The sequence below is a fragment of the Manis javanica genome, chromosome 7 (genome assembly GCF_040802235.1).
Source record: "Manis javanica isolate MJ-LG chromosome 7, MJ_LKY, whole genome shotgun sequence".
NCBI lineage: Eukaryota > Metazoa > Chordata > Mammalia > Pholidota > Manidae > Manis > Manis javanica.
This window is the reverse complement of record NC_133162.1, coordinates 41,019,370-41,035,780: the sequence shown is the minus strand read 5'-3', so window position 1 is coordinate 41,035,780 and position 16,411 is coordinate 41,019,370. Positions and strand designations below refer to the sequence as shown.

Below are 16,411 nucleotides of genomic sequence, written 5' to 3'. Positions count from 1 at the left end.
TTGAATCCTGAGTTTTGGGGGGAAATAGATATAAAGTACATTCTTGGAAAAATTGGGAGTGATAGTATAATTTTCTTAGGTGTGTTAATGAGTATTATATAGGAAGTTGTCATTGTTATTAGAAGATGTGTGCTGAAGTATTGTAATATCTTAATGTCTTCACATCAAAGGTTTAGCAATATGTGTGTGTGGATTAGATAAGATTGAACAGATAAAGTGTTCAGAATAATACCTGAACATTCAATAATATTTATGTGGCTGCTGCTATTATTATTGTATTTATCTCATTATCTGTTACTCTGAAGAGAGCTTGGAAATCTGAACAGGTGTAAAATATAAAACAGGTCCAGGTGGGTAGAGCCCCCAAAGCAAGTAAGCAAAAATGAGGGGTGATGACAATGCCATGATATTACTTGTGAAATCACCCCCACGGTGTCTGACCTGGAGTAGGTGGTATAAATGTTGCCTGCTATTAGCCCTTTCTATCCTTCCTCATTTTTACAGATAAGGGTATTGATGTTCTGGAAATTTGTGATTTAAAATTATCTAAAACATTAATATAGGTGTTGAAATTAAGCTCCAAGAATTTTGACCATTAATTCAGGGCTCTCCACCACATCATAATGCTTTTCCATGGAGCTCCAGGTTGACAATAAAGGTATTAAATCCTATCATGGATTTATAGATTTTTAAATATTTAAGACACATTTTCTTAGCATTCTTACCACATTTTGAAGACTCATTTATTTCTTTATTCTTATAATTATTAGAAATATATAACTTATGGATTGATTTGATTAGTTACTTATAATAATGAAAGTTCTGTTTTCTGGGTCTTAGATTTTGGTATTATACACAGACTCTAAACAGTTATTTTTAATACAAAATATAGTTTTTTCTTAATATTGTATATCAGCAGTCAACCCTAGAGGGTAATATTTCTATATATATGTTTAATTATATTTTATTCACTTGTATCATGTTGTTCATAATATAACAGAGATAATAGCTCAACATAAAAATCAACATACATTGTTAACAACCATTTGATCAATAAATATAAGATGCCCTCTCAAAAAAAAAAAAGGAAAAAAAATCAACATACAGTGGATGAAATAAGATGTGTGCAAACACACTTCAAAGATTAATGTTACTCAAGACTGAAGTACAAGAACAGATTTAGTTGGGTGGTCTGATGTAATAACTTTGAAACCCTCACCATGTATCAAAATCACTTGGGGAGCTATTTAAAAAATAAAGCTCCTATCCCCTTAGAGATTCCAATTCAGTTGTCCTAGGGTGGGGTATGGTATTGGTACAGGCATGTTTTCTTTGAATTTCAGTTTATTCTTATGTGTCACCAGGGTTGAAAAACACTGTATATATAGTTTCTTTAGAGTACAGGCAAAGAAGGAATCGAAGATAACTGGCTTTTTATATCCTGGCACTGTCTAGGAGAGAGAGAGAAACTGGAAGGTGAACAGCCTTTTCTAGTATTCTCTGTGTGGTGCAGACATTACATTAGGCCTCATAAGAGTTTGGATTAAATTTTGCTTAAGATCTTCTGCTTTTCTTTGCTCTGATTATTTACTTTACAAGTGACATCCTGATTATTAAATCAGCCTACTAGATCCTTCAAAATTGTAAGAGTGTGTCTAAGAAAAGGTACATAGGCATTCTTTCTAGACACTTAAGTTTCTAGTTTATTCATCATCATTCTACTTTATTCATCAGTACCTTGTGAGTTTGTGCTTAGTCCCCCATGGTTTGATCAACTCTGGGGTACTGACAAGATCAAATTTTAAACTTTCAAGGCTGACTGCCAGATCCTGATTCCTTGTGAATTTATCAGATTAGTGACCAGGGGTTATCTCTTGGCAGTTAGACATTCTAAATTTGTTGATATAAAATTGAAGCCCTGCAGGATTTGAAATAAATTTTGTAATTAAAAGTGATTAAGTAAAAGGAAATTTTTATTTCTAAAAAGGGTATATTCTTAAGAATGAAATAACCAGTCTAAAGGCAGGGAGATGTTTTTTTGTTTTGTTTTTAATGATTCTGTTTGGAAGGGCATTAGGGAATTGAGTTACTAAGTTATTTTGATTGCTACTTGCTTTTTGCACATTCATTTAATAATGCTTATTGAGAACTTATTATGTACTAATCATACAGGCTTTAGTAATGTTCTTAGTAATCCCTACTATAGTCTAACAATAACAAAATAACAAAAATAATCTAACAAATAAGAACCCACTAAGCTCTCCAGCTGCCCTAAGTGCTAGATACTTTTTTTTCTGTTAGGTACATTCTTATTTTCCCTTCCTTCCACCTTTTTAACTAGAAGTTTGTTAAGTGTCTACTTTCTTTTTCTTGATACTGTTGAACCTACTTAATAGGTGAAATGTCCAGATCAGAGCTTTTGTTTGTTTGACTTATTAATGGGACATTTCACTATTCAAGTCTTTTTCCACTAACACAGTGTGATTGAGAAAAAAATAGTTGTACATCTTATTGGAATAAAATATTCATTCCCAAAGTAATGCAAGAGTGTGTGTGTGTGTGTGTGTGTATGTATTTAATGAAAAGAGTACATAAAGCCATAGCTTAATTAATTTCCCAGGAAATTAAAGAAAACAACAAAGTTACTTTGCCTTACCTAGACTTGAACCAGAATGTGGACCTTATGAGTGAGCTTCAAGCCTTTAACTTTGGATAATTCACTTGCTTTGAAAGATGACCACTTGTAAAAACTGAAGGGCCTCTAATGGTGTATTCAGGCAGGGTTCAGTTGCAAGAGATAAAAACTACTCCAGGCTGTGGGCTGGGCTGCTAAGAATGACTTCCAAAACAAGATTTGAACTGGCATGCCAGAGAAGTGCTACCTTTGCTACACTCAGCAAAGGTATTAGGGGATTAGAAGGCCAGCATGGAAATACTAGTTTAAGAAAACACCATCTCAGCAACAAAAAAAACACCAAACAATGCCATTCAAAAATGGGCATAGGACTTGAATAGACCCCATTTCTCTAGAAATACAATAGACCCTTGTATTTCTCTAAAGAAGATACACAGATGTCCAGTAGGCACATGAAAAAATGCTCAACTTCACCGATCACTATGGAAGTCAAATCAAAACCACAGTGAGATACCACTTCACACCCATTAGGATTACTGTTATTAAAAACAAAATAACAAATGTTGTCAAGGATGTGGAAAAATTAGAACACTTGTGATTCCTTGCTGACAGGAATGTAAAGTAGTGCAGCTGCTTTGAAAAAATGGCATAGCAATTCCTGAAAATGTTAAACAGAATTACCAAGTGACCCAGCAATTTTCATCTCTAGGCATATACAAAAAAAAGTAAAAGCAGGACAACAGAAATTCTGACACATGCTACAACATGGATTAACCTTGAAGACATTATGCTAAAGCAAGTAATCCAGATACAGAAGGACAAATATTGTATGAATCCACTTATATGAGGTTCCTAGAGCAGCCAAATTCATAGAGACAAAAAGTAGAACAGTGATTGCCAGCATCTGGGGGAAAGGAACAATGGGGAGTTACTGCTTAATAAATATGGAGCGTCAGTTTGAGAAGATGAAAAAGTTCTGGAGACAGATGGTGGTAATGGTTGCAACATTGTGGATGTACTTAATTCCATTGAACCGTACACTTAAAAATTGTTAAAATAAGTAAGTTTTCTGTTATGTGTAGCTTAACACACATACACAAACAGTATATCATTACATCTGTGATGAGGGTATTAGAAAACCAGCAGTGCTGCTCTACACCTGCAGCTGCTTCCTGACAAAGGTAGTGACTGAGAACTAGAGAATTACACACACACACACATATGCACACACCCAGGGTTTCCTTAGTCTTTCTTGTACATAGCCAAAACTCAAGTGGCCTCTACTTCACTTTCTGCTTTCCACATCTCACGTCTGCACATCTAGTTGGCTGGATTTTTAGCTTTCAACCTCTAGAGTGGCCGAAAACAGGGAGATTGAAAAACTGCTAAGTGACAATTCATTTTGTCATGGACACTGAATCAGTGGTTATTCATAGATAGTAATGCTCCTTTTAGTCATTTGTGGTCAGATTGTCCTGCAAGTGGTCAGTCACAGGTAGGGTGGGGCAAAACAAATAGCTTCAAAACAGAATAGGGAAAGAGTTTGTTGAGTCATCACCTCCCTTTGCAGTTGTGGGCTGATTGTGCTTAGCTCATCAAACCCAGCATACAGTATTTGCAGTTTTAATATGGTAGAAGACAACTGAGTTATTTATATTATTGTGAAGAGATTTGGGTTACTCTAATGGGATGCATTAAAGGCTCACTGATTAAAGAATAGCAGTGCTCCTGTTAAGAAATACCAGATTTAAAGTTCTTGTTTTTATGATAAGCTTTTTTCATTTTGTTAAGTATGGAGATAAGAACATTTTAGAAAATATACTGAGCTCTTTTGCTCTCAGACTGCCAAAATCTCTAATTAGTGGACTAAATTTGGAGAGAAAAATAAACTTGTTAGTAAATAAAAGAGTTGATGTGCTGAAAATTGCATTTTTTAAAAATACTTTTCAAAAATTTCTAGCTGGAGTCCACCCAAAAGATAAGATATCATTTGTTCCGCTTTGTACAGAACAATCAGCTTCTTTATCCATTAATCTATGACTTGGAACTAAGTTTAACTAATGCCTTTTAGATAGTAAGATTCTGCAGGAGTAGACTGTTCTTTCAGTGCCTTGATAATACAATATTGACCTTTGATATTAAGAAATTTCTTAATTGCTCATGATTTCAGAATAAACTTCTTTTAATTTTTATCTCAAAGTGAAATGTTTTCGTTGTACATACTAATTAACATTTTTGGACAAGTACCAAGCTGCATGCAGTGCTTTCTTTTTTGACAGACAGTGGCTGCAGCCCCGATGTGGCACAGCACCTCTATTTTTTTTTATTTATTTATTTATTTATTTATTTATTTATTTATTTATTTATTTATTTATTTATTTTGGTATCATTAATCTACAATTACATGAAGAACATTGTTTACTAGGCTCCTCCCTTCACCAGGTCCCCCCCACATACCCCTTCACAGTCACTGTCTATCAGCATAGTAAGATGCTGTAAAATCACTACTTGTCTTCTCTGTGTTGTAGCGCCCGCCCCGTACCCCCTCCACATTATACATTGCATGCAGTGCTTTTTAATGTGGATCAAGCTTTAATGACATACCTGGAAGTTAGTGTCTAAGTAACACTTGAGGTTCTCTGATAATAGTTATTCCAGTTCTCGAAAATGTACCCTAGGGCACTGCAGTACTATTTGTAATAGTAATAGAATTATGAACAATGGGAGATAGGTAAAATACTGTATAGCCATACAATGGAATGTCTTTTTTAAAAAATAATTAATAAATTAACAGGACTCATATAATAATGGCAAGTGAAATAATACAGAATTATCTATGGTATGATTTCTCTTTTTAGAAAATTCTGTGTGTGAGATAAATTACAAGCAATAGTTCTCTGGGGGTAATTTTAAAATTATATTTAAAATGTTCTTCAATGAATGTGTTGCTCTTAGGTATTTTTGTCTTTATTGTAGAAATACATTTCTATGAAGAATTCAAACAATGCAGAAATTTTCAGACTAAAAACCATAAAAGTCCTTCAGCCCCCTACCTAGACAAATGAAGTCCAGTTTATCAATTTGTTCTTTTATGGATTTTGCTTTTCATGTCATATCTAAGAAATCTTTATCTATCCTAAGATCAGAAAGACCTTCTCCTAGGATTTCTTCTAGTTTTCTAGTTTTAGGTTTAACATTAGTACTATGATCTATTTTGAGTTAATTTTTATTTGTGGGAGATATGGATTGATGTTTTTTACACACAGATATCCATTTGTTCCAGTGCCATTTGATGAAAAGACTTTTTTATCTACTGAATTGCATTTGTACATTTGTAGAAAATCAGATATCTGTATATATGTAGGTCTATTTCTGGATTGTGTACTCTTCCATTGGTTTATCTTTACCATTACCATTTTGTCTTGATTAGGTCATGTGATATTCTAAAATGACCTTTGTATAATGGGTGGGACCTGTAAATATGGTGCACTATCACTCTGTTTTATGGCACAGTTGACTAAGAAAGGAAATTTATCTTCAGTGGACCTGACCGAATCAGGCAAGCCTAAAAGGACTGGGCTTTTCCTGGAGAAAGATATTCCAAGCACAAGGGGGATTCAATATAGAAGAAGCTGCTGGTTTTCAGAATAAGAGTAATTCTTGGGTGGCCACTAAAGTTATGGTAATTGGTTACACAGCAGTAGAAAACAAAAACTATATGATAAAATAACTTTAAGATAAGTCTTGAAATCAGCTGTTTACTTTCTTTCTTTTTCAAAGTTGTTTTGATTACTCTGGGTCTTTTGCATTTCCATATGAACTTTTGAAATAAATTTACCAATATTTACAAAAAAGCTGGGATTTTTTATTGGAATTGCATTGAATCTATAGATTCAACTTTGATAAGAATTTACATCTTAACAGTATTGATTCTTCTGTCACTATCTAGATTTTTTCATTTCTCTTAGGTGTGCTTTATAGTTTTTAGTGTACAAGTCTTTCCCATATTTGGTCAGATATATCCTTGAGTATTCCATATTTTCCAATGCTATTATAAATGGTATTTTATAAATTTCAACTTTTATTTCTTGCTAGTATATAGAAATACAATTTATTTTTGTGTATTGATCTTTTATCTAGCTTTTTTGCACAACAAACTTAGTAGTTCAAATATCTTTGTGTATGTGTAGATTACATTGGATTTGATATATAAATGATCATATTGTCTGCAAATACTGTTTTATTTCTTCCTTTTTAATCTCTATACCCCTTATTTCTTCTTTGTCACCTTACTCTATCAGCCAGAACATCCGGTATTTTATAGAAATGGTGAGAGTATATCATCTTGCCTTGCTCCTGATGTAGAGAAAAGCATTTAGTCTTTCATCATTAAACCTAATTTCTTCATTTTGTGGAGTTGTATGAAACCTATACCTGTCATAGTCTTTGTTCAAAGTCTCCTGTTCCCTATAGGTCCTACGTCACAACATGACATTTTTAATATTTTTAAAGCAATTTTACATCTTTCCATTTACCTCTTTAAAAGGTTTTTAAAAGATGCCCTTTATCAAAGTTGATGAAGTTTCTCTCTATTCCTGGTGTGCTGAGAGTTTTTATCAGGAATGACTATTGGAATTTTCCTACTTGTTTGCATGCTTGGTAATCTTTGATTGGATGCCAGCCATTGTGAATTTTGCCTCTTGAGTACTGAGTATTTTGAATTCCTGTTAATATTCTTGAGCTTTGTTGTGGGATGTAGTTAAATTACTTGAAAACAATTAGACCCTTTTGGGTCTTGTTTTAAAGATTTATTTGGCTAGACCAGAGACATATTTTGTCCAGGGCAGGGTTTCTCAGTATCAGGTCTATGACAATGGGGTCAGATAATTCTTTGTTTGAGGGGTTGTCCTATGCACTGTAGAGTACTTAACAGCATCCTTAGCTTCTGCTCTTTAGATGACCCTCTCTAGCTGTGATAATCAAAAATGTCTCCAGAAATTGCCAGTTTTGGGGGTGAGGAGGAAATTGCCTCTACTTGAAAGCTACTACTTTAGGGTTAATGTTGCCTTACTGATATGGCAAGATCTACCCAATTCTTCATGAATTGTGAGATTTTTTTTTTCAGTCTGACTGTTTGGTTAGGTACTTTTTTTGGTCTTGTGCAAGTACTGGGTACTGTTCCCTCTAATCTTTCTGGGTGGTTATTTTTTCGTCTTGTTTGGTTTCCTCATATATAAATGCACTGATAAGCATTCAGCTGCATATTCAAGGGAGACCCTCTGCAGATCACTGGAGTTCTGTCTTAGTCCATTTGGGCTGCTGTAACAAAACTACCACAGACTGGGAGGCTTAAACAACACATATTTATTTCTCACAGTTCTGGAGGCTGAAGAGTCCAAGGTCAAAGTGCTAGCACATTTAGTGTCTGGTGAGGGCCCACTTCATGGTTTATATATAGTTGTCTTCCAGCTCTGTCTTCACAAAGTTGGAAGGGGTAAAAGAACTCCCTGGAGTATCTCTTATAAGGGCATTAATCCCATGCATGAGGTCTTGCTGCCCCTCAAGACCTAATCATCTCCTAATACCATCCCAACTGGTGGGGTTAGAATTTCAACATATGAATTGTGTGTGGGTGGGGGGAACCACAAACATTCAGTCTGTAACTATAACAAGTTCTGTGTCTGTGCATCCTTCTTCTGTCCAGTATTTCATCCCATAAACACATAAACACTAGCCACAATCTCCTTAGTCTCTCAGCTCCATGTCTTCAATTCAGCAAGCCTTCCAGGCCTCACCCCATTTCTGTCCTGGTGTAGTCTTGGCCGGGAAATTCTCAAGGCATTAATCTGGGGCAGCAGGGCTTACCTTATTTCCTTCTTTTCGGGGAACTGCTTTTTTTGTCTAATGCCCAATGTCTTGAAATTGTTTTTTTCCCCATGTATTTTGTCTATTGTTTGGCTTTTTTCAATGGGGAGGGTAAATCTGGTCCCTCTTATTACATTTTGTTCAGAAGCAGAAGTCCCTTTTAACTGATAATTGATTCATATTAATTATTGGTTAAAGCTAAAAGTTTGTTTAAACATTTGCGAACCTAATTTCTTCATTTTGTGGAGTTGTATGAAACCTATACCTGTCATAGTCTTTGTTCAAAGTCTCCTGTTCCCTATAGGTCCTACGTCACAACATGACATTTTTAATATTTTTAAAGCAATTTTACATCTTTCCATTTACCTCTTTAATGGGTGTTTTCACAGTGTTAGTAAATATGGACCTCTAACTGTATGTAATAGTATACAGTTAAACAGCATGCCCTGACCTGATGAAGCACAGCAATGGAATGTGTCATGTTTTTAGGGCATTGTCAGAGTAGACTCAGAGACTTCCAGGAGGCTTCGTTTATGATAACTCATATTTTCTAGCAGCTGAAATATCAGCATCAAAACCTGTTTGTTAGCCCAGTTGAGGGTCTGAAGAACTGATGGTATAAGGTAAGAAAAGAAATTCATGAAAGATCAGATCACTTTGAGCAGTGTATGAGACAAAGCTGTAGTGAAGAATAATGCTACAAGGATGGGAGTGACTTGGAACCCGTTGGTGGTAAGCTGTTAGAGAAAAGAGAAATGTAGCAGAATAGAAATAAAATTACAGAAGAAATCTGGTCTTGTTTTATATGACGTGAGATTCTTAAGTTTGCTTCATCATAACTGCTGCAGAGTTTGTAGCATGTGCTTGTTGGATATTCAAGGATGAAGTAATTTATTCAGAGCATACCTTGGAGAAAAGAGAAGTATGTAGTGGGTAGGATGAAACTATCTGGCTATGTATATGAACTAAAACATTGCAAAATCATATTTTAGTGGAATTTTTTATATGTAATAAGTGATATAAAATGATACACATCTGTGTATAAATTCCATGTCCTAAGGGAGTAAATCATAATTTCTTGGCCTTTGAGATACCAGTGGTATATACTATAGCTGAAAAGAAGAGTTAAGATTTTTTGTAACTCTACAATATGTAAGAATTAGCCTTTTAAAACATACACATTCCTTATAAATGGATATGCTGTTAATTTTCTAAGACTGAAAAGCTGTTGTGGATTGATAATATTAAAAGCTCTGCTTGGAAACAAATGTGACATGACTTCCAAAAATTAGAATTGCTTTTTAGTAATTAAGAAATAAATATTTAATGAGTGTATTTCTTGTTTGTGAATATTTTTGAAGGTGTAAGTGGTGCTCATGTAGTTAAGTGGTTGTCTTTTTCAAGTGATTCTAGGTATGCATAGAAGAATTTGCATGGATAGGGGAAGAATGCGCAGCAGTAGCAACTTTTTACTTTCCTCTGCATATGGAAACATAGAAGGTTTTTCATAGACAAAAAATACCTGTTATAAGGAAATGATAAATAATAAAATCAGAAATTATTACATCTGGAAGGAGAGGGAGGAGGATGCTATCAGGGACAGACATTCACTTGCATTAGTGTTTTGCTTTGTTTTTCAAAGCAAAGTTTAAAAATATGGTTTAACATATGTAAAGTATAGATCATAAGAGTGCAGCCTGGTGAATTTTCACAAAGTGAACATACCTGTGTAACTAATACCCAGATTAAGAAACAGGACATTTGTATTGAAACTGTTTTGATATTTTTATCAAGCTGGGTAGTGGGCTCATGGATGATTTTGGTATCATTCTTTATTCTTTTTTATTGTCAAGGTTCAAAGTTTGCCTACTGTTGTTTTTAAAAAACCATCTCAGGAGGAAATAGGGTCTTTAAATATCTGGAAAATGTCAGAAAACCACAGGCTTTAGTAGTTAAAAAAAGTACTTTAGAGAAATCAGTTTTTTATGAAAATCAAAAAAGAACCTGAACAGAGCTGTGTGGAATCAAAGTAGTAAAATTATTAGTATTTTTTGAAATAGTACGTGATTACCTTTCATAATTGCAGTATAGAGTTTGGGTCCTCAAATTTATGGGCACATTGAAATGACAATTTTCTTTAAAAATTTTTATCATTAAAATCTCAATGATAGTTGAAGGAAATTCTTAGTTCCTTCTTACATCTATAGTGGAATATTCTAGATATAGAGAACTGAACTATTAAGATATTTGTATCTAGTTTAAAGGCTTTATTATATCTGTTACAGAAACCATTATTTGTATAGTAGATAGAAATGTGCTTAATCTAAGGGTTTTCCTGAAGTTAGTTATCTATATGCTTTTGTGGCCTTTTTTTTTCCTTTTTGGAAGAGGGGGAGATACTCCATAAACATGAAGGTTTCAAAAATTTGACTTATTTTTACATATGACAAATCTCATAATATTTTATGAGAAATATTAAAATGGGCTTTTTCTCAATTGTTCTCAACAGTAGGCTTTTTCTAATTAAGTTATGGCTACTATGGTGTGGGAAAGCCATTAATAAAATATTTTATTAAAATATTGGTCACTTCTGCTATTGGGATTATATGCATAAAATTATTAGAATGTTAATCTGTTGAAAACCACTTATTATTAAATAATTTTTGTTCCTTTGACTCTCTTCTGGAACCAAATAGGGCAGAGTCAGTAAATTACAGTTTCTGGTGTGTTTACATGTATTTGGTCTTCAAAGGAGTTGTCAGGAGACATCAAAGTTTTTGTTTCATTTTCCTGTTTTCCATTGACAGGCAGTGGAGGAGGAAATGGCAGGTCCTAATCAACTCTGCATTCGCCGCTGGACTACCAGGCATGTAGCTGTTTGGCTGAAGGATGAAGGTTTTTTTGAGTATGTGGACATTTTATGCAATAAGCACCGACTTGATGGAATCACGTTGCTGACATTGACTGAATATGATCTCCGGTCTCCTCCTCTGGAAATCAAAGTCTTAGGGGATATTAAAAGGTTAATGCTGTCAGTCCGAAAATTGCAGAAAATACACATTGATGTTTTAGAAGAGATGGGATACAACAGTGACAGCCCCATGGGTTCCATGACCCCTTTCATCAGTGCTCTTCAAAGTGCAGAGTGGCTCTGTAATGGAGAGCCTTCACATGACTGTGATGGACCCATCACTGATTTGAATTCTGATCAGTGCCAGTACATGAATGGTAAAAACAAACATTCTGTTCGAAGATTGGACCCAGAGTACTGGAAGACCATACTGAGTTGTATATATGTTTTTATAGTATTTGGTTTCACATCTTTCATCATGGTTATAGTCCACGAGCGAGTACCTGACATGCAGACCTACCCACCACTCCCAGATATATTCTTAGACAGGTAAGTCTTGTTTCTAGTTGGCCAGGTTTGTAGAAGGTTGCTATAGTAGCAATGATAGTAATATATTTATGATAATTATATTGCTTATTATTGTCATTTTGGTTGATACATACTTTCTATTTGCTTTATCTGGTAGTATATAAAGATGTGCTTTGAAATCAACTTTTTGTCTTAGAGTAAAATTAGACCTTAAGCCTAGGTGAATGGGAAAGACCACTGCTTAATTTATTTTTCTGTAACTATATTATAGCTACTTGGGCACTGCAAATTTTTAAAAGGTTTCTTGGAATGTTGTTTGTAATAAGTGGAATTTAACTTTTTTTTTTTTTGATGATGAACAGTGTTGACAAAATTCAAGTCAGTTTGAAATAAAGATGGAGTTTTATTTGAGCCTGGCTGAGGACTTAAAGCCTGGGAACTTTAATTTCCATGGATAATACTGTTCCAAGGAGTCCAAGTCATCCAGAGATCTTTATAGCTTTGGGAAGACAGGCACGAACAATGGAATCTCAAAAGGAGTACATTGCATTTACATAAAGTATGCAATGGTAAAGGAAAGTTTGGTGTTGATAACACATCTTGGCACCATAAGGGCATTTAAGGGGAAGTGTGAAATGTTGTTGCTTATCTTATGTCCTCCATCAGGAATCCAGACAGGACAGTGAAGGAGAACAGATGTGGTAATACATACTTTGTTTCGCTTTTTATGTTGTTTTAACAGATGTTATTACAGAGTTAGGAAGTTTTAAGTTTTCAAGGGTGGGTGGCCATTTTGAGGGTTAATGAGACTTTCAATACTTAGGCCTTAAAAATCTTTTTGGTGGTCCCCAGTATTGTGGTCAGCTTTTTTTTATTTCACAACAGGGTTTTCCAAAAATATGGGAGATCTTCTGTTTCACCAGATAAATTGGAATTATCACAAATAGTACAAACTGATACATTGATTGCATCCTGTTGTGTTTTTTTGAAATAATGCATAAGAAAGAATATGGTATGTACAAGCATATGAAAAATAACAATAAAACTGGTGGGGAGGAGAATTTTCCTCTACTCTTTGAGTTTCTTCCATCTCATTAAAGGAACAGATTGACAGGCAGATTAATGGAAAAGACCCACAAAGTTTAATTATGTATTTTCAGGGAATCCATAGACATGAGATTCCAAAGACAGTTCAGTGACAGTGAGGTTTATGGGTCATCCTGAACTAAGAAGAGGGTAGGGTCTGGAACCTCAAAGGAAAAGGGAAGCAATTCACAGGAATATGAAAGAGTAAATGTTGGTAAATGAATGTTCACTGGGCCACACAGAAACAGTGGGACATAGAGAGGAATTTTAACAGAATTTGCCACGTCCTCCTGGTCTGCCTAGTGCATGTTATAATGTAGTTATCTATGGTGATGGCTCTCCTCTTGGAGCAGGTCCTCTACCTGCTGTGTATGCGGTTAGGGAAAGGTCAGTGTTTCTTCCTGAGTCTTTTGGGCATGTATTGTTTTCAGCTCTGACATAATATACATGACAAAGTGGCACATCTTGGCTCCTACAGAATAAAACTCAAAACTATTAGTTTTTATATTTGTGGTTTTAAAAAAACTTAAAATTTGTAGTGCTTTCTTGCTTGTTATAAAATGTTTTGCCCTTCTGGAAGTGCCTTAGAGTATGTTTTTTAAAATAGAAATGAATAAAAATGTACATGTTAAGATGGCAGAATGACACACATATCAAATTTTATTCCCTCTCAAACCCTGACTAAAAGTAGGGTAAAGAGGGTTTTGTTTGTTTAAATTGTAAGCCCACAAGGATGGGACAAATAAGAGGAGAAAACAGCCATACATATTTGTATGAATAATATTCCATTATATGGGTGTACTAGACTTTGTTTATCCATTCATCAGTTGATGAATGTTTAAAATGTGTCCACTTTTTAGCTACTATTAATAGTGATGCTATGAACATTCATGTACAGTTTTGTATAGATACATATTTTCAGTTGCAGTGAGGATTTGAAACCAAATTTTGTCCAACTCCCTGAGTGCCATCCACCACAAAGCTCCAAGCTCTTAAGCATCTAGACTTTGCTCATAGGAGAATGGTAGCAGGTGGTGTCAGTGAGACAGGAACTGTGGGGTGTAGTCAGAGTAGGGTGAGGGCCTCCGGAAAATGCAAGGCAGGATATTTACAGTCAGAGCAATGTAACTACATGCAAGGAAACCCCCTACCAAAACTCTGTGTTAAACATTAAGCTCTAGAGTCATTCTTCAGGGAGATCCGTTAATATCCCCCAGATAAAGAAGAATAGCACATGTTTTTATTATGCTAATCATTTGTAACCATGTGTAAGATTCACTTTAGCATGCTAAAAGGCCCAGGCATGTGTGCTGTCTTTCCTAGTCAGACCTGGTGAAGTGATTTGCAAACTGGGCAACTAATTTAGCATGCATGCCCAACCATAAACAACATAGTAAAGGGCAGGAAGGATTCCACCTTAGAGATAAGATTGCCTTTTAATATCCAGGAAGTTAAGAAGTAAGATTCTTAACTTTTTAGCAAACAGACAGTAATTCAGCCCACTTTGGGGGCTGGGTAGACGGCCTTATTTGATACGCTCCCAGACCAAGATGCCGATATCCCAGGGAGAAATCAGAGCAGGAAATTTAAGTTAATTCTAAATATTAAGGGACCACTTAACAAGTCCACACCCCTAAGCCTTTATCTTGTTCCCAAAAATCCTTAACTGCCTATAAAAATCCTAGACAGTGCACCACTATGGGCTTTTTTGTTCCCTCTTGGCATGAGCCAGGAGCTCTGTCCTCTCACCATATCTCTCAGTAAAAGCCTCTCACTGGCTCTCCTACCTTGAGTGTTTGCTAAGTTCATTCTTCAGCTCTGCAAAAAAGAACCCCGGCATCATCAGCGTCCCTCCTGTATCCCTCAGATATCTTTTCCATTTCCTGGAACAGTGATGCTCCCAACATTTAGCAAATGTGTCTCTTTGTTGGAGAGCTGCTCTTGGGCTGCTGGAACAAACGTTGCCTGCGTGAAAAGAGAATGTAACATGCTTAGAAGTTTACATCCATCTAGCAGCAGCCTTTAACCAATGACTGATGACGTGGGGCATAAATATTTCATTTGTCTTTGCCCTAATTGGGACAACTTTGAGGTTGGACCTATAGTGTTTTCCCAAATTCCCCATGGAACTAAGCACACCAAGGCTTATCCTTGCCTTGCCAAGGTTACCCCACAGGGCTTTGCTTGCTCTCTCTCCATTGCCTCACTTCCTTGCTGTCCTGATCTCATTTCCCCACTACACTGTGGTTTCCCCTTGGGAAAACTCCTAATCCCTTTCACACTGATCTTCGTTTCAGAATCTGGTTATGAAGCTTATGTGACACAATTTCAAGAGCTTCAACACATAATAAACAGGAAATCAGAAGGAGATAGGGATTCTAGAGGTAGGCCCACTTAGAACAGTCAGAAATAGCTGATAACCATAATAGCAAGGGAGGAAACAAGCACTATAAAATGCAAACATAAATAATGGAAAAACCACATCAATCTGGGGCTTAACTGCCTTTTATTTCTCAGTAGTCCCAGAGGTCACTACCATGTTTAGTATAATAATCAATGTTCACAGTGATGACTCTAAATTATCAAAGAAAGTTCCAGAAAAAGCGCATACATGTGTAATGCATTTTAGAAAGCTTTGCATCAAAATAAATATGAGATACCGAATGCATATTTGACAGCTCCCTCACAGCACTCCACTAAAATGGCAGTAAAAAGGAGGGGAGACCCTATAATCCCACGAAGGCAAAAACAATGATAATAATGAAAATTTGGAAAGCAGAAAGATGAGTGGCTATTGTGAGATTTGGAGTGGAGACTAGCAGTGCCCAAGAGGTGAGTTTATTTGTACCGCAGAGCACCAGAAAAATTGTCAACACACAAAGCACCATGCATCCTCAAGACCAGGTACAGATCGGAGTTAAATGTGGGAGAATTGGTTGGAAATCAGTGTAGGAATCTTTCAGACTTGCAGTACTCCAAGAGAAGATAAATAGTATATTCTCCAGAGTAGAGAATATAGAATGTGAGAGACTCTGGACTTGGGGACTCCATGCTCAGATGAGAGCAAATGTGTATGTTTTCAAGATGATAAACTGTCAATCCACATACTCATCACTGAGACTTCCAGCTGTCTTCCTGAAGTAGCCCAACTTACTTCCCATCCCCACTCCCACACACCCCCAATCCTCCAAGCAGGAGAGTGGATTCCTCTCCTTGGAAAACCTATACAAGGGAAAAGGACTTGAAGATTCTGTGGTAAGAGAGATACCCACCCCTATGTCATAAGCCAGACCTTATTAGCTCTGTCACTCTACAGTAAAAGCCACAACTTGTTAAACTCAGTCTATACACAGAGCATCAATTTTTTTTTTTTTTACTATTTCAGTGTCAAATATGAATGACTAGTCAACAATCACCAAACATTTGAGGAAAACAGACTGGTACAA

At 35.6% G+C, this 16,411-nt stretch overlaps 1 protein-coding gene across 3 annotated transcripts in view; it reads left to right on the top strand.

The window, feature by feature from the left end:
- The window catches only part of SAMD8 (sterile alpha motif domain containing 8), a 43,374-nt gene that overhangs the window by 11,873 nt on the left and 15,090 nt on the right, over nucleotides 1-16,411 (top strand). For all 3 annotated transcript variants that reach the window (XM_073240794.1, XM_017654050.3, XM_017654052.3), the window contains one exon: nucleotides 11,308-11,900. In XM_073240794.1, coding sequence (XP_073096895.1) covers nucleotides 11,308-11,900 — 593 coding nt within the window. The remainder of the gene's footprint in view (nucleotides 1-11,307; nucleotides 11,901-16,411) is intronic.